The sequence below is a fragment of the Lonchura striata genome, chromosome 2 (genome assembly GCF_046129695.1).
Source record: "Lonchura striata isolate bLonStr1 chromosome 2, bLonStr1.mat, whole genome shotgun sequence".
Taxonomy (NCBI): domain Eukaryota; kingdom Metazoa; phylum Chordata; class Aves; order Passeriformes; family Estrildidae; genus Lonchura; species Lonchura striata.
This window is the reverse complement of record NC_134604.1, coordinates 67,176,148-67,193,931: the sequence shown is the minus strand read 5'-3', so window position 1 is coordinate 67,193,931 and position 17,784 is coordinate 67,176,148. Positions and strand designations below refer to the sequence as shown.

At 41.0% G+C, this 17,784-nt stretch overlaps 1 protein-coding gene across 5 annotated transcripts in view; it reads right to left on the bottom strand.

The window, feature by feature from the left end:
• Window positions 1-266: 266 nt before the first annotated feature.
• STARD13 (StAR related lipid transfer domain containing 13) overlaps window positions 267-17,784 on the bottom strand; it is a 286,742-nt gene continuing 269,224 nt past the window's right edge. For all 5 annotated transcript variants that reach the window (XM_077781433.1, XM_021541945.2, XM_021541944.2 and 2 more), the window contains 7 exons: window positions 14,027-14,225; window positions 10,747-10,954; window positions 9,746-9,860; window positions 8,767-8,988; window positions 6,725-6,942; window positions 3,455-3,631; window positions 267-3,109 (listed from right to left, as the gene is read on the bottom strand). In XM_077781433.1, coding sequence (XP_077637559.1) covers window positions 2,992-3,109; window positions 3,455-3,631; window positions 6,725-6,942; window positions 8,767-8,988; window positions 9,746-9,860; window positions 10,747-10,954; window positions 14,027-14,225 — 1,257 coding nt within the window. In that variant the 3' untranslated portion in view covers window positions 267-2,991. The remainder of the gene's footprint in view (window positions 3,110-3,454; window positions 3,632-6,724; window positions 6,943-8,766; window positions 8,989-9,745; window positions 9,861-10,746; window positions 10,955-14,026; window positions 14,226-17,784) is intronic.

Genomic DNA, 17,784 nt, shown 5'->3' with positions numbered 1-17,784 from the left:
TGTGAACCTAGACCTAAATTATTGACAAGAACATAGATGCAGAAACACAGAATTTGGAGAACATAGTCTTTGCTGTGAAGCTCATGTATATATACAGATACTACAGCCTAAGTATAATGAACAACAATATAATTTTGAGCCTGCAGTCATTACTGAAGTCCCACACCAGAACAGTTTAGTGTATAGAGGTTGCAATAAAGAAATTGAGGGCTTAAATTCAGCATTTCTTGAGTCAATGGATAAAAAGAGAGCACAAAGGAACATGATTCTTTAGTGTATGCAAATTTATTCAACTCTGAAATTATTTATTTACAACTAATGACTGATACCAACTGATGAGGTAAAAATATGAGGTATTGATATAACATTTAAAAATGTAATTATCATAATGTATCAATGTAACAATACAAAATACTGTGGTAGTTGAATGGTAGACATGGCATAATGTGCATTTTGAAGAAATCTTATTTCAACAATACATGGCTTGGAGATGCCAGAAGCTCAGGACAGAGCTTCTGCAGGGAAAACAACCCTATCTTGCTAAGGGTGGCAGATGGGCACAGGGCCTTTTCCAGCTGAGCAATGACTTGTGAGACAGGATAAAACAAATCACTGTCCAGGTTTTCCCTTATTTTCCTTAATTCATTATTTATTGCCAGACACTGCCATTCCCAGGGCTAGAAATTCTGTGCCTGTTAATGCTGAGGCGCCGCTGTATTTATGTAAACTAATGTAGCAGAAGTACTCTAATTGCTCATGTTTTGGAAAACAGCCGGCATGAAATCTGCTGCCATGGCCACAGGCATTTGGGAGAAGGTGCTGCTTTCTGGAATGGCATTCCCAGCTGGGGAGGCACTGTTTGCTCCTGGGAAGGCTGAGCCTGGGCAGTGGTGATGCCCTGCAGCCAGCGGGTGACTGCCAGACCCCACCATAGCCACATAAGGATCCTGTGAGTGCTCCCCTGTCTGCAGGACTTAAAGCTCGTGAAAGTTGCACATTGCAACTATTGTTGGCCATAAACTCGAGGCAGGAGCTCCCAGGCAGCCAACATCCCTGATCCTAGGACTTGCACAACAAAACATGAGTGACACAGCTCATGGGTGAAGATGACAGTGACTTTTTTGGAGTCCTGCTCCTTCACAAGAATATGCTGGAGCACTGTGGGTCACCTTGGGTCACCTTGTCCACCCTGAGCTCCCACAGGTGTGCTGCCTCAGCTCGCAGGGCTGTCCCCTGCCAGCATGCACGTGCAGGATGGCACGTGGGATCATGCTCTAGCAGCTGTCACCAAACACAATGGCACAGCTCCCACACCTGGGGAATGTACAAATCTCTGGCTTTGAAGGGACTTCCTGATTCATTGAATCAGGGCACAAAGCTGTAGCTTCAGATAGGAAATGCATCCTGCTTAATCAACCTCATACTAATCTTTCTGGATTTTGTTGGAAGGACTGAGCTGAAACACCGGCTGTGAGTGATTTTGCTGGTTTATGCAGCAATAAATGAATTCTAAGTGAACAAATACAATTAATGAAGAACAGTATTATCATGCTTGTACATTGTTACTGAGTCATAGATGTAATAACATTTTGGTCGTAGGTTAGTTAAAAACAAAATGGAACCCTGCCACAAAGGCAATGTTGACAAATTATTATTATTACTTTTAAAGTATTCTTCCATTAGCAAAATAATAGGTCCCTGAAAGTGAAATTGTATATTAGGCTTAAATGGCTCCTACTCCTCACAGTCCTAATCCTGTTCCCATCAATGCCTACAGAGGTGGAATCATGCAGAACAGTGCAATATAAGATGAAAATGCTTGCTGTTACTATAAAAGCAATCTTTCCAAGAATAGCATTTATTTAGTCTTTTAAATCTCCAAGATGTGTTAAAAATTTTAAAAAAGCATAGTTATTTGTATAGTAAGAATATTAAAAGGCATGGTGTTCATCTACTTGTCTTTGTTTCCACTGGATGTGGAAAACCTGCTTTGGATTAGCCATCTCTACGGGAGAAGGAAAGAACACAGAAACACTTGGAACCTAGAAAAAATGCTTACAAAAAATAATTAATTTACAGCTTAATAAGTTACCAGTCTGAATTCAGCCATCTTGGGACACACAGCATTACTTTGTGCTGTCCAAGGACGAGCTGTTACCTGGAACACTGCACACAGTGAGGTTCTCTACTGACAGACACCAGTCATTTAAGGCAACAGGTAAGTTTTCAACACCTTCTACTAAAAGTCACAATTCTGCAGCTGAACATAAATGGCCTCCACAATGACTCAGATGCATCTCCATGTATTTTATTTGGTGAGACTTATTCCCTCCTCATTATTTTTAAGTGCACTGTAACCTCCTTCTTCCTTAGGTCCTGTAATTCTTCCTACATCTATTTATAGGTACCTTCTCATAGCACACACAAACACAAAACATATTTGGGAACAGGCATTTTTTATCACACAAATTAGGCCTGGTAGCTCTGATAACAGCAAACACAGCTTATGTAGCAGTGACACACTAAGAAATAAGTGACAAGTCCACTTAAGTTCCAACTGATGCAAGTGATTTGCACTGAGTTATATACAAAATAATTAATTTATACATATACATATATATAGATAGATAGAATATAGATAAATATATACATACTGTACATTATTTATTTACAATTAAAATATGCTTCTTAGAAGCCTTTAAATACCAGAGTTATGTAACATACAAGTAATGGCAATAATCTGTTTTTAAAGTAATAAAAGCTCTCTGAAGAAATGTTTAGTTCAATGATCAAAATTAATACAGAGTTGATGTGGGGGAGGGGGGGAAGGTGAAGTCTCCAGAATAAAAGAACTTTCCTATAAAATTACTTTTTCAGCTTTGTAACCCAGGTCTGGTCAGATTTCTGCAGCTTAAATCAGACCTTTGCTTTCAGTATTCCTGTTCTCTGCCAGACCCTGATTTATGCTCACATGCTCCCAGGAACACTTAATCAGATTTTTGTTTCTGGTCCCTCAGCAATCAGAGGTTGAAATGAGTTTCTGATCCTGGCAACTTCTGCTGCACACAGATGTCCAAAACCTTTGTTGTACCACTCTGGGGAATGTCCTCTGAAGAAATGAAAAGAGAATTAGTGAGAAACTCAAATACTCAAGAAACATGCCCCACAGAAATGTGCTTGCCATGCTTCCTGCTCCACACTGCCCATGGTGGTGGTGGAGATCCAAATACTTGTCTTTTTAAGTGTACTCTGAAGTTCTCCCTTGCAGTAATCAAATAAGTAGATTCTGTTTCTAAGGTCACATTTAGCAGTGGTAGGCAGTGAGTTGAGAAAAAACTGCAGGAAAACTCTGAAGCAGCAAAGCTACCCTAACCATGCCCTCTGTTCTCAGCATCTGAGCTTGAGGGTTTTGTCCTGCTGAGTGGACAATACTTTGTGCAGGTGGGATACTTACTTTAGGTCAGTCCTGCAGATGTGGGTCAGCCTGGCTTTCCCCGAGCCGCAGGGCTCTATCAAGTACTGGGAGTCCATCACGATGGCTCGCACAGCTCCCATGAGAGGAGCCTCTTCATGCTCCACAGAGATGGCAACCAGCATGCACATCCCCTTGGGCAAATCCGTCCTCCACGTCCTGCAGCAACAGATGCAAGATGGAATCACATTAGCGATGAAACTTTTGCGCACATGAGTAAGAACCAGAATTGAAGTTACAGTCTGCTTGTCTGCCTATCCTTGTTGCCTGCAATGCCAGTGGACTGTCCTAGGAATTCCTGGTGGAGTTTCATGGCCATGTGGAATGGCCACCCATCTCTGTGGCTCCAGGTGGAGAAATTTTGCTTCTCCACAGGAGTATTTTGTAACCATTAGTATTCTAGGGCATGATAGAGCTTTTTTCAGTTGGACAAAAGTTTTGGATAGGAGAAAGAGTAAGGATAAGGCATCCAGCAAAAGCTGAAACTGTGCATTGCACCCAGGCAGGCTTACGGAACAAAAAATGCAGTTTAGTACAGCAGAAATCCTCACTAATATGAGGATATGAGGATACCCAGAATATGTTTCAAGGTTGTCTGAATTAAAAACAAAATGTCCTTCCATTTCTTGCCTCTCCCATGTCTCTAGCCTCTCTTACATGCTGGAGAAGTTTTCCACCAAGTTTAAGATTCCTAGACTTTAATACTTAACATTTTTATTTTGTCCTGTAAGCATTCTCTACATATGCTTGTGTCTCACATCTTTCTCATCTGCACTGAATCTCAGAGGATAGGCCTGCACTCTTTCCTATGCTGTGGGAAGAAATGAGAAATTCTCACTGTGTTGTGCATCATGCATAACCTTGCTGTGGATTGTCTGAGAGAGGGGTTATGCTGCCTTTGGAAGTATCACATTTTAGCAGGTAAGCTGCTTTCAAGGACTGTTGAAGTTTGGACTTCAGCAGATAATGTTAACATTCTGCATTTTTCTTACATGAAACGGAGCTGTTATTCTAGACTGCAGGAAGATACTGACCAGAAGATTTTATGGGCCTGGGCATTAAAAAAATTGATGAGCTATCTTGGCAGATGAAACATATGGGAGAAGGAAATCATGGCTGAGATCCAGTATGAGAAATCCTGAACCACCTCCTGCAAGTGCCTGCACAGTGTTTAGATGTGCCCACATCATTTTGGTAACTACCCAGCACTCCCTGGGCCATTTGGGAAGTGGAAAGTTCTCTATCCCAAAGACTTCAGAAGACTTAAGTTTCCTGTTTCCAGTCATATGGATTTAGGCCAGTTTCAGTAGTTCTTTAAATATCTTACAGTAGTAAATCAGGCATAGCACTTAACTCACCAAAATGCTGTCATACTTAATGAACATGAAACACTTGTGGATTCTTTAATAAAAGTGATGCCTGTGTAGGGCAGCTGAGACCTGTGTCATATCCCAGGCATATGAAACATTTCTCCTCTCATCTTACCATCAGAGTCTTCTCTAGGGAGCCTAATCCCCTTGTTATGACTGTCACATTGAGAAAAAAGGGAACAACTAAGTTGATCCTTTCACAGTCCAAAGTTTGACTGAGAAGAAGAAAATTGCCATCTGTTAAAATATATTTATTCATGTCCCCAGAGGTGTATTATAATTTCACTATTCACTTCCCACCAACCATAAGGTATCAAATTGACTGTGGTATTGCTGGGTAACCTTGCTCTAGACATAATTATATCAATCAAAAGAGATAAACAACAGAATCTGACAGACCTGCCTGATAGCTGTTTTCAGCCCTTAAGAACCCACCAGGATTCATTTTTATGATATGCATTTCAGTCCTCGGGGGTCATTCTGCCTGGGTCAGTGAAAAGAATGAGAACTCGATAGCAGGATTTTCCTTTAACTGATGTGACTGCACAGCAGGTCTTTAAAGAACATAAACCACCACGAAACCTAATAGTGAACTAAGTGGCAAATGAGAGGACCAAATTGCGGTCATCAAAACCTCCCCACCGCTCACAGACCATCTTCTTCGTGCCATGCAGAGGCCCAAATTTATCACTGGTTCAAGATAATGACATTATATACAAAGATTATGTATAAAATAATGATAGATATATGATTATATAAAATATATAATATATATTTGATTATAAAATATTTAATTTAGCCCATTATACTGTGGTAAGGCAAAGGAAATAGAGTAATGGGAGAATTGGTTATAGAAAGCATTTTTTAAATCTTCCCCTAAGAGTTCCAATAATTCTTCCCTTATACCAACAATATCTGCATGTTGTCATCCTTTAAGAGACTACTGAAGTTCATAAAAGGGATGTACTTTTGTAATTATATTTTATTTGGCTCATCTTTTTCCTTCAATCTTCGTTCCCTTTAATACAATTCTGACTCCCTGTACCACTTTGTTTGTCAAAATTGCTTTGTATTTCTCTGGCACATTATTTCAATCAAAGAAAGCAGGGACCAAAAGCAGGAATGCACAAAATCATGCTAAAATAAATAACTGTAGGACTGACCCTGTAAGTGAAATAAGTCAGCAGCTCCTCAATAGCTCCTAGCAAGCAAAGGCCCGGATTTCAAAGACAGAAAAGGGGTTTTTTTTTGGACTGTTCTGTACAAGCAGATACACAATGGTAGAACTGGGACTGAATGTGGAATATTGATACACAGCTATACATTTATTTGAAGAAGTCATCCCCTGGAAGAGAGAATACAAATCTACTGCCTCTTTCTGTTCATTTCCACACTAGGATTTTTATGGATCAGCATTTCTTCGTTTAAAAAGACTCCAACTGAAAATTTAAGATAATAAGTTATATAGACACTGTATAACAGCCTTAGCTTAAAAGCACCACTATCTTCTCTTCCAAACATTTGGCTCTTAAACATCAAACGTTCCCCAGAGAACAGCAAAAGCAGCGTAAAAAACAATTGGGTTCTATTTGCACTGTTTTGACAACAAACAAAGTTAAGAGAGAAGAACAGCTATTATCAGACATCTGTTCTGAGGAAGAAATTATATTTATGGCCTCAGGAGTATGTGCTGCTCAAATTACATCAGAGAAAAGGTCAGCATGCTGTAGGTGTATGACTAATTCAGTTTGAGAAATCAACACTACTGCCCAGAAGTAGAGTTCCTGGAGAGCAATTACACAGATGTGAAGGCTGAGATAAGTCCAGATCTTTTTTATGCACTGCAGGAGGCAAAGGTACCAGAGAACCACCCTCCTCTTACCTGAGAACAACAAAGTCTCGGACGGGGTGAGGAGCCATGGTGTTCAAAACATACTGGTAAACTTCTGTCTGCTTGTCCAGGCTCTCCACCACCTTCCACTGCAAGAAGTCCTCGTCCCAAAGGTGACGTTCTCTCAGCACCCGGTTCAGGACAACTGATGGAGGGGCTTCAACTTCAACTGAGGCTTTCCAAAGCCTTAGCGGGTTCCCATCCCCAACCTGGAGTGAAGTGACCAAGAACACAAACCCTGATAATTTACATGCCTATGTTCAGCAGATGATAACTGAGGACAAAATCTCAGTGTGTGTGTCTGACTTCAGCTTAAGAGCACTCATATTTCCCTGCTAATCATTACTATTATTGCTATTGCTGCTGCTCTACTTGTCCTGGGCGGAAATCTGAAGTGATTTGTTGTTCTGCTCTCACAATAGAATATATCTGGACTAGTTCCCATAGTGCCAGCGAGGTTCTACATTACTCCTGGTGTGACAGACACTTTTCCAAGTCCAGACATCCTAAGTGGAAAGATGAATATGTGTCTGCAGAAGTAAAAAGAGAGGAGAGACTGGAACCCTGGGCTGAAATAAAGCAACTGCCTTAGGCAATCTTATACACTACCTGGAATTGAGGGTCCATTTACCCTCCTGGTTAATTTTGGGGGAGCAGAACATACATTGATTCAGTTATATGTCAGGTACACAGATGTTTGCTCCTCAAAATAGCTGCAAGGGAAGTGTTGGGAAAACACCTTTCAAAGAGCACAGACTATTTGCTAACTCCTCCTTGCTCATAGATCCTGTTTCTTGGAACACCTCCACAGCTTACAGTAAAGGGAGCAGAAAGTGCTGGGCTACGCACAAGGTGAATATCCTAGATTGTACACACACAGCTTTTCTGCATAGTTCTAGGGGTCCTATTTCAGGCAGTAAACAAGTTAAATAATCACTGGATCTTTCAAGTCCTGCTTTTGTAACCCTTCCCTACCCTACCATTCTCATATAGCAGTGCATACTTTGGAAACGTCTAGTACCTCCCACAGACAGAGGATTGTTTCCCCAGAAACCTACCTTCCTCACCTCCCACCTTAAATTATTTCATGTTGTAATTCTTTCTCCTCAAAGCTTTCAGTTCCCCATTTCCCCTGCCCTAGAGCCCCAGACGCCAGTCCTCTCTGTAGTCTTACAGGTCCTTGACCACCAGCTGTAAAGACCTCTATTCCCCATCTCCCACATCCTGCTCCCACCTGAGCCCTGTTACTCTCTTCCCAGCCTCTCACAGTCCCTCCCTGGAGAGGTCACGCACACAAGCTGGCCACAAACCACAGTAACTGCAATTTCTTTGCCCTGACAGAGGGGTTGCATTTTCCCAAGCTGGGTAATGCTGCCTCCTGCCCCCTCACCATCCAGATCTCACATTCCTCCCGGTGCTCTTTTCCTGCCTAATTAGTGTCACCTACCCTAATTCATCCCTTCCTCTTGCTAGCTGCTGCTGGTTTGGAGACCTCTGCTTTGCTATTCAGTTTCCAGCAGCCCTGAACTCCACTTTCTGCAGGGACCCTGCAGCACCCTCTGCCTCACTACAGTGGTCTGGCTTTCTCTGAAGAAGTGATGGAGTCCAAAACAGATTCAGAAATTTTAATAAAAGCTGCAGTAGCTGTGTTCTCTAAACTGCTAGCAAACATCAAGAACTGGTCAGAAACTTCTCCTGTCCTCCAATCAAAGAATTTGCCCAGGAAATGTTTTCTGTTGTTTAACATTTCAGCTCACTCTCTCTGGTTGTGTTGTTTGCTGTGTCCCTTACTTGATCTATTTTGGAGACCCCAGCTTGCTTTCTGTGCCTTTCTCTGGAATCTCACATGTGAATCACTATTACATTACATTTTAACTTCTTTTAGTAATATTTTAAAAAATAATAATAAAGAAATATTGCCTTGCCAGAAAAAAAGGTGTGAGTTTTGCCATGCAACATGCCAGGATGCCCCGTAGCTGAGCTGCATTTTGCTTTTGTTTTATTACTGCTTCCTTCATGTCTTCCCAAATTACCTTTTTGTAAGCAAGTTCTGTGTTCTCTACACTGGAACATGTGACCCATCCTTTGAATTTCTCTTTTGCTTCTTTCTGGAGATTCTGCATGAGAGTTTCCAGGTACATCTGATAGTTCCCTCCTTCCTCATCCACTTGTTTCCCAAGCTCGTCCAGGGTAGGAGAATGCACTTCTGCATCGACATAGGAGTTTCGGGATTGGGTGATCATCTCGTGTGGGACCTGTGCCACAGAAGGGAGGGAAAACACACAGGGAAAATCTCCTGCTGAGAACTTTTCCTTAAGGCAATGTGTTTCTAGGCTGATGGACCATTCAGTACCCAATTGTATGAACTTAGGATCTGTAAAATGCACACCAATTTCTGTCTTTATGCAAGATGAAACACCAAAGTAGTCTAATGAAACAGCCCATGGCTCTGAACAGCACTACTCATGCAGAACTGTGTTAGATTGATCAACTGGATGTCAATACACCACTGTTACTCCTTTAGCCCTCTGAAATATTGCCTTGTGCTTCTGGGGAAAGAAGATATGAGCATTTGCTCTTGTCCAGCTGCAGTGTAAGTAGCTCAGGATTGACTGCAGGTCTCTATGTGATTTTTACTTTACTGCATGACACACAGAAATAAAGTGTATAGGCAATTATTTTTAAGATTAATAGATTTTAATTGAGGCCTTAAAAGCATTGTAATAAAATTTTACACTAGCAGATTTTGATTTGAATTAGTCTAAAATTTTCTAATCCAGTGGTTTGGGTTGAAAACTGTCACAGAATAATTACCCTGCATCTTTTGAATATTAAAAGGGAACCACCATAAAGAAATGAGATAAATAAACTTTGGATGAAGCAAGTTTACAAATAAGTGAGGCACCCATCTCTGAGCTAACACAAGACAGAAAATATATGGATAAACATAAATACTTCAAAGGGTGCTGCATTATGTGGCCATGAATAATGCTGTTTGAGTTTCTCACTCACCTCAAAAAGTTTGTTGCATTCCATTATCATGTGAGCAAGTCCCTGAGTAGCTGCCAGGTTTTCACTGAGGTCCTTCTGATCTGGCTTCCCTGTTGCATATTTTTTCTGTATTACTCTGTAATTGAATTCAGTATCTCAGGTAAAGAGCTGAATCTTTTTAATATGAAAGCAAAAACCAGCAGGATGCTCCCAACATCAGAGAGAAAAACCCCCTATTTTTAGTTTCTATTTATCAACAAGACTGCTCAAACTGCTGGGCCTTTTTTAAGGGAAAAATGTTTACCTAAAATGTTGCTCAGCCAAAGGTAAAAGCAGGAAAGGTTACACATATCCTCCACCATGTGTTGTACATTTTGAAATGGATTTTTAACAGACATAATGTAAAGTGGTTTACATTGTTACTTCTTAAAGCCCTTATTCAGACACAGGTTATACACGTACTTGACCAAGAATCTCAGTGTATTCTGAACCAGATGGAAGGGGAAAAAGTCAAGACGGACCACTAATGTTTAGCCGGGCTATGCCCTGTTTAGACTACAATCACCATGTTACAATTTTAATGTGGCCTGAAATAAACCCTGTTTCCTGAATGACAGAATGTAGACAGTAAATTGAAAGTGAAAAAACACTCATTGAAAATCTACATGTCAAAATCCTTTAAAACATGGTTAATCTTTGACTTCAACCAGAGCAAAATCAACCCCTTTTCCTTTACAGAACATTCAACATTACTCATGCAAAACTCACTAGTGCCCCATTGAAAATTCCACATGGAAAGCAGGCACCGCATATCCACAACAGACAACCAGAAATGCCTGCTGGGCTTGTGAAAACAAGTGTGCTTCTGGCTCTGCAGCAGGGGTTTTCCCCTCTTAGTGAAGCCATGCCCTGTTTAATGTGTGCTGGAAAGCAGATGGCTTGGAAAATTTTTCCTGCATACCACTGAAAATATCATTCCGTATTCAGGATGTGAATATTTATAATGCTGAGAAGAAACATACCTTGGTGAGCTTTCTTTCTTCACTATATTGAGATGGAAGAGGGAAGGGGCCAGACAAACAGCGATGTTCATGGGAGTCATCTGATTTTCCTCCACAGAGGTGACGTCGCTGAGGAAGCAGAGCAGAGTCTGCAGAACCTCCCTGTTCTCGTCGGCCATGAGCATGATTGCTGCCTGCACCGCCTGCAGCCGCTGCTCCTTGGGCACGTCTGGGAAGGAGCAAGGCACGTCCAGGGGGTCAGTTGTAAGATCAGGCAAGGAGCCAGAAAGATAAAGTTACCACAGACATTCACAGTCCCCTCAAGTGCTCAAAACCCGCCCAGATGTGGTGCTTAGGGATGTGTTTCAGTGGTGGACCTGGCAGTGTTAGGTTAATGCTCGACTCGCAGAGGTCTTTCCGGACCTTAGCAATGGATTTGCGAAGAGGCAGATGACAGGAGACCAAGGGGAAAAGATCAGCTGGCTTCTGGAGAGCTGGGTTTTTCTCCTCCATGAAGCACAGCTTCCCTCACCAGTGTTTGGCATTTCTCTCTTTGTTTGAAGGGCTGCTCCCAAGAAAGGCACTAGACTTCATTTGAAGTTTCTGAAGGGAGAATAGTACTCAGTACTCATAGCTTTAAATGGTATCTTTCAGGTTTTCTTTGTCCCCTGGCAAGACAGAAGTTTAAGTCTTAGGGAAGCTTCGGGAATCCTTAGATTTGTGTCCTAAACCATAGAAGAGTTTGATGAAAGTAGTGGAAATGTTTAAATAGCACCTCAGATTAATTTCTAAAACTACCATAAGTTCTCTCAGTTTGGACTTTAAGTCCTCCTCTGGGTATTACATACTCTCTATAATTGAGTGGAAGAACAACAAAAGCAGATTTACAGTAGAGGGAACAGCCAGCTTTTAGATTTGACTGCTAACCTTGTACAAGCACTTTATTTTAAAAGTTTTCAGACAGGAAAGACAAAATGAACACAGCTCAATACTTCTGAAGTTTCTGAAAGCAGCAAGGCCACGTTTTTCTGAGAAGTCAGAGGAGCCTTTGCTAAATCTATTCAATGTGTCTTTTCTTCCCACAACACCTCCTGGTAATCCCTCCCTCCCCTTTACTGTTGTTCTGATGAGTCTGGTACATGAAGCAGAACATCAGCCAGTGCTTCAAGTCACGGGTAAACATTCATCAACTGAGAGTTTTAGGAAAATGGAGAAAGTTTCACCAATGCTATGCCATATAGACTACTACATTAATAATCAAAAATCCCATGTGTTACAGCAATTCAAGCCATTCTGGATATATGAAAAAGGTCTTGGATATATGAAAAATATCTTCAGTGAGTCACAGAAAATCAGAAGTCTTCTGCCAATACACTAGGAGAAGAAAAATTCTTTCTTACTTCACATTAATAATTTGTTAAACAGAACAAAGGGCAAGAAAAAAATCTCAGCTACAGATTAGTTTAATTGCAGATGTTATGAAATACAATTGATATCTCAGAAATTTTCAACATTTTTTTCTTTCTATGAAAGGAGTTTTGTCAGTACTCTCTGAAACAGAAATACATACTTGTTGTTGGTCACATGGAAAAAAACCCTTGCTACTCATTCTTAATCCAAACAATTTTTTCTGGTGTCTACAGAGTCCATCTTTTGTTGTTCCTACCTTGGTTTAAAGACACTTATCCTCAAGTCTTTCTGAAATCCTTTTACTCCTGGTGCATTTTAGCAATCTTAGCTCATCATTTCCCCTTCTGACCAATGTAAAGAGAATTTCTTCAGATTTCCCTCTGCAGCACCATGCAGACATTACAGAGCCAGCCCATGCCTCTTTTTACATTTTTTGTTGGCTGGTATCAGTGTTTCCTCAATCATCCTCATGTCTTGGAAAAGGGGAGCCCTTCTGGCTACAGACCTGCTTATGCTGATGCCACTGGGATCTACCATCTCTCTCCTCCTGTAGCAAGGGGGTAATTTACTTGCACTCTCTTCTGTGCAAAGAGACATCCCCAGTTTTCATCAAGCAATAGTTTAGTGGTGATTTGTTTCCAAGGATACGCAGGACATGTCCTTGCAGTGGATAATCTTCTCCTTGGCCACGTCCTCATGGAAAGGGTTGTGACTGCCATTTTATTGGCGGCCAGAATTCCTGTTGCTTTTCTTAATAAGCTTAATAACGTGTGTGCAGGCAGACAACTTGTGAGCAGGAAAGAAGAAGGGGAAATGATGGTCCAGGGCTAGGCACCAACTCTCGCAGTTAACTTATGTTCCAAGACATCACGTACAGCCAAACCCACTGAATTTATTTGCAGTGCTGTCTCTCACATGCAGAATCCCAGTGTTCTCTACCAGCTACAGACACTGTGGTGGTAAATTCATTAGTGACTGCATGCCACAGACAGATTTTTACAGTAAAGGGAAGCAACGGAAGTATCTGAGATTCTTAAGCACTGGGATTACACAGTGTTTTAAAATGGCTTTCTATTGTTTTGGCAGATGAAATGTCTGCAAGTGAAAAGACTAGACACACTTCTCTTTAGTGCTTCCAATTATTTGGCTTAGGCTGGCTGCATCTGCCAGAGTGCTGGCTGACTGGCCCTCATAATGGACGTTGTCAGGAAAAAACCTCCAATTCTTCTGGCTGTTCAGTGTTTTCCTCACTGTTTATTTCTCCCTCAGTCTGGAGAAGATACACACAGTCATTTCCTGATTCACAGGGACTTTCATTATTCTGATGCATCTGAGTCTCAGATTTTTCTGAAGATTGCGTATGCTGGAGAGAAAAGAAGAAATCTTTCTTTCTCTATGAGTTCTTTACATAGAGCTTATGATCTACATGAAGGCAGCTTGTTTTTGCATGTACATTTTATTGACTATAAAGAAAAAACAAATAATCAAAAGTCACCGCAAGGAAAGGGACTACAGAGACACATATTCTCATGGTCAAGTACCACTTCTGCATGCCCAGAAGACTCACTTATATTGAGATATAAGAGCATAAAATGGGCACACAGTTGAATGAAATCTGACAAAAATATGAGTCTTCATGCTTTTTGTGTCCAGCAGCATGTTCTTCTGTCTTCTTTCTGATTGTGAGGCTGGTATGAACATTGCCTTTCCATTAAATTTGACAGAAATGTTTAGGTGGTCCTAAAGACCTGTTAGCGAAAGATTTTGAAGGCAGAGGGTTTTTTTATATCTCAAAGGTCAGCAGAAAGAAAGCTATCAAGTGTTAACACACCAACATTATTAACAGTGTATTACTATATAATAATAGAAATATGTAGAAATATCAACTTACATTGATAGATGTGCAGAAAAGTCTCTCCTAGTTTACTTGTGAGGAGAGGTTCTGGCAAGTCTCTGAAGAATTGCTTGACCATGTCAGCCACATCATATGCGGACTGGTCTTCATAGCTGACGTTTTCTGGGGAGCTCTCGTTCATCTGTCGCAGGGCCTGGATTCGGGATTTCACTCCAGATTTCCGAAACAGACCCACCTAAAAACGTTCCATATTGAGTTGGGTAAAAGGGAAAATGGTACTTGAAGAATATATATCTGGTATATGCACTTATATGTGGGGACTTGGATCATGACCAAAGCTTGGGTTGCTTATTTCACTGTAGGCGAGAAGGAGGGAAATGTGCAAATGCAATTGATGGTCCTACAAGCAAGGCAAGCACAGGCTGCCACAGAAGGATTGCAGGGGTTAATAATGCTGCTGCTCTCTGTCCTATCCTAGAGAGAGGGTTCAGAGTGCCTTGTGGTTTCTCTGCTGCCTGAGAAGTTTAAGCAAGAAGCTCTTCTGATATAAATCAGCCTGGCTTGCTTGGCTTGGGTGACTGTCTGTTGATTTACTCCAGCTGAGAATCTGGCCTCTCATGTTTATTTGGGTATATATTTTGAAGATTAACAAGAAAATATTATGCTTAGCTAAGTAATAAATGCTGTGGCAGAAGATTAGTACTTCCTGGTAGAGCTTTAAAATCAAGATTAAATGTATTTTTTCCCTTTCATGCTCTCTGATTCCAAGAGTTCTCCCAAATCCCGCTGAAAAGTACAGTTCAAGAGCGGGGGCCACAGAGGGATTACTTGTGCAGTGTCACTAAGATACATTTTTATCCTGTTTGCTTTCTATTTTGAAAGGAAGTGGTAATTCTTCAAATGATGCCTTCAAGGCAGGGCTGCCCTTTCTTGTCCTTCTCCACCCACGGAATTCCCCCTGGGCTGAATTCCTGGGCCTCAACCACATTATTTATTCCCAGGTGAGTTTACAGTGTTTCATTTGGGAAGTGTTAACGCTGTTTTTCCCTCAGTTTTACAGGAAAAAGGTGAAACATTGAGAGAGACCTATGGGAAAGGCACATTTCCAGTTGGGAATTAGACCCCTTTTCCTCTGTGATTGATGTCTTGCTGGTGATCCTGCATGGCATAGTCCATCAGTAAACAGTAAAGGTAAGGGAATAATGCCTTCTGGCCTTCTCCCCCTTACTTCTGAGTAAGAAGCAGCACAGAGTTCACAGAGGACCCTTCTCTCTCTAAAACACCTCCCATGCTCACCTGGAGAGTATTTAGGATTTTGGTTAACTCGCACATTCATGACAGTAATTACATAGATCACAGCTCTGTAAGAAGGTATATTTATTTAATTAATTAATTAAATGAAGACGAACCGCTGCACCAGACTGGCTGTGAGGCAGCTCTTCTAGGTCTTCTTACTGATGAATTTAGTGTCACTTGAGAGCTAAATTTATGTACAGGAAGTAGAGGACTGAAGTGTGCCCTATGCTCTGTATTTATATTCCAAGTGAAACTCTACTCTTCTTCCTGTCAAGAGCATACAAGAAAGAGCATCTATCTCTTTTCATCTGGTTTTCCCTTTCCCTTTCTCTTCTTTTTATATGCCTTTTGCTCTTAGAAATGTGTGTCCTGAAGATGAAGACAGACTTGCTAATTCTGTCCAAAAAATAAAGTTTTGGCCTGTGGTAGATAAATGTCAGACCAGAGGCTCAGTTCTCTCCTTTTGATGGAAAGTGTCCTTGCTGGTGTAAACAACCATTAAAAACTTCTAGCTAAGTCTGCTTTGAGAGGTCAGATGTCACATCTCACCCATGCAATCTCCAGCTGCACATCATTCCACTACTCTTGATCTCTGTTTAAAGACATTTATCCAAACTTCTATTTCCTTTTTTTTTATTAATGGAAAAAAATTAAAATTAATTAAAAGAGTTCTTCACTCAGTAAAAAGAGATGTTTAACCTCTGTTATGCATTATTACAGACTTGTTCTGTAAATAAAAAAGGACTAAAAACCCAGAGGTTAGTCTGCCCCAATCTCTCTACTATCCTCATGCTGCATGGATCATCTTCCCTACAAGCAGCCATATAATGCATGACAGAAATAAAGATGCAGTTGGAAAAGGCAAAGCAGTTTTTATTTCATGAAGTGAAACTGAATTACATATCCTACAAGTAATTGTGGGGCTCCTCATGCAAGTTTAGGGATTTCAGTGGCAGGAGCCAGACCTTGAAATGGTTTAGAGCAACCTCAACTTTACCAAGTGTGTGCAGTAGAAGCTCTGTCACCTGTTCTGAACTCTAGCTCACCTTCTACAGTGCACAGGAGAGACATAAGCAGGATGCTGAGGTTACCCAGGTATTAGCAGACTTTGAATTAAATGGGAACAAAGGGAGTAACTGTAAAGTAGAGGAGCTGAACTGCCTGAAATGTTTTTGTCTAGAAAGATTTTTGGTGGAAAGATATTTTAAATGATCCCAATTTGTACTTCTCCTCCTTCCTTTTTTTTAAAAATCAGTATTTCCCCAATTTTAATCCAAGAAGAAACCAAAGCTGAACTGAAATTCACAGAGCTCTGATGCTTCCCAGCCTGTAAACACAAATGGAGCAGATAGTTGTCTGAGGCTTTCAGCATCTTTTAATTGCTTCAAATCTCTCAAGAGCTTTTTCTTTCTCCTTTATACTCCCTTTACATTCTCCCCAATTATTTCTCTCTCTTCTCTTTCTTCCTCTTATTCTGCTTCTTAGCTGACAAGCCCATCCCTATCCTTACATGTCCTATTCCTCTTATTTGGGCATCTCCTCCTCCAATCTCATCATTAATTCCAGGCTTGCTGCATCACTTTTCTTTCCTACACTGGCTTTCCCAGCTCAGTACACAAACCCAGCTGAGCACTGTGGCAACCAGGCCTTTTAGCTCCCAAATATATCACTTCTACTTGTCTCTATGCATCTTTCCCTTTCATCCTCTCTTAATAAACTTCTGACAAGCTGTTCATCCCACCCGTCAGCTCCCACACTGCACATGGCTGGCAGAACTCATCTCACCTCACTTTTGACACTATGGAGTTAGATGTCAAGGTCTGACTACTACAGGATCGCTTTACAGAGAGAATGGTAGGAAGGACTTGTGCCTTTCCCACTGGCTGCAAAGGGAAATGGTTGTGATTCACTGGAACACCTGTAATTTTCAGATTTCAGTTTTGGGGAAGATGACTGTCACCCAACAAAAAACTTGAACAGCAACTAGAATAGTGATTAGAAAATGTGAAGATTCAGAATAGTCTAATTCCACCCTTTTTGTGTGGCCAGAGCTAGGAAAGCAGCAAAGTCTGCAGAGCAAAGTGTTGGTTGCTCCTTTCGAACTTACAATTATCTAAAGGCAGTTATGAAAGAGGTCATATCACATGAGGTCAGTAACAGTAGAGGACTGAACATAAACAGCCGGGGGTTTTCTCGAAGTCCTATGTTCATAAAAATATACATCCTCATCCTTAGGGGAAGAACAGTAAAAATATGATAAGTATGTCCCTCTGTAGCTAGAGGGAATAAAAAAAATATGAAATACTTTGAGCATGAGGGTGTCCCAGCTGGCTTGTTGTAGTTAAGAACACTATAAAAGGCAGTGTACCATAATGGCTTTGGCATTGAACCCCTGCTGACCTAACTATCTGGATATATCTGACTCTGTCAACAGAATACTTGGAATATTTTGCTGAGTTTGCTCTCCATTCTTGCACTTTTCTGTCTTTGCTAAGTAA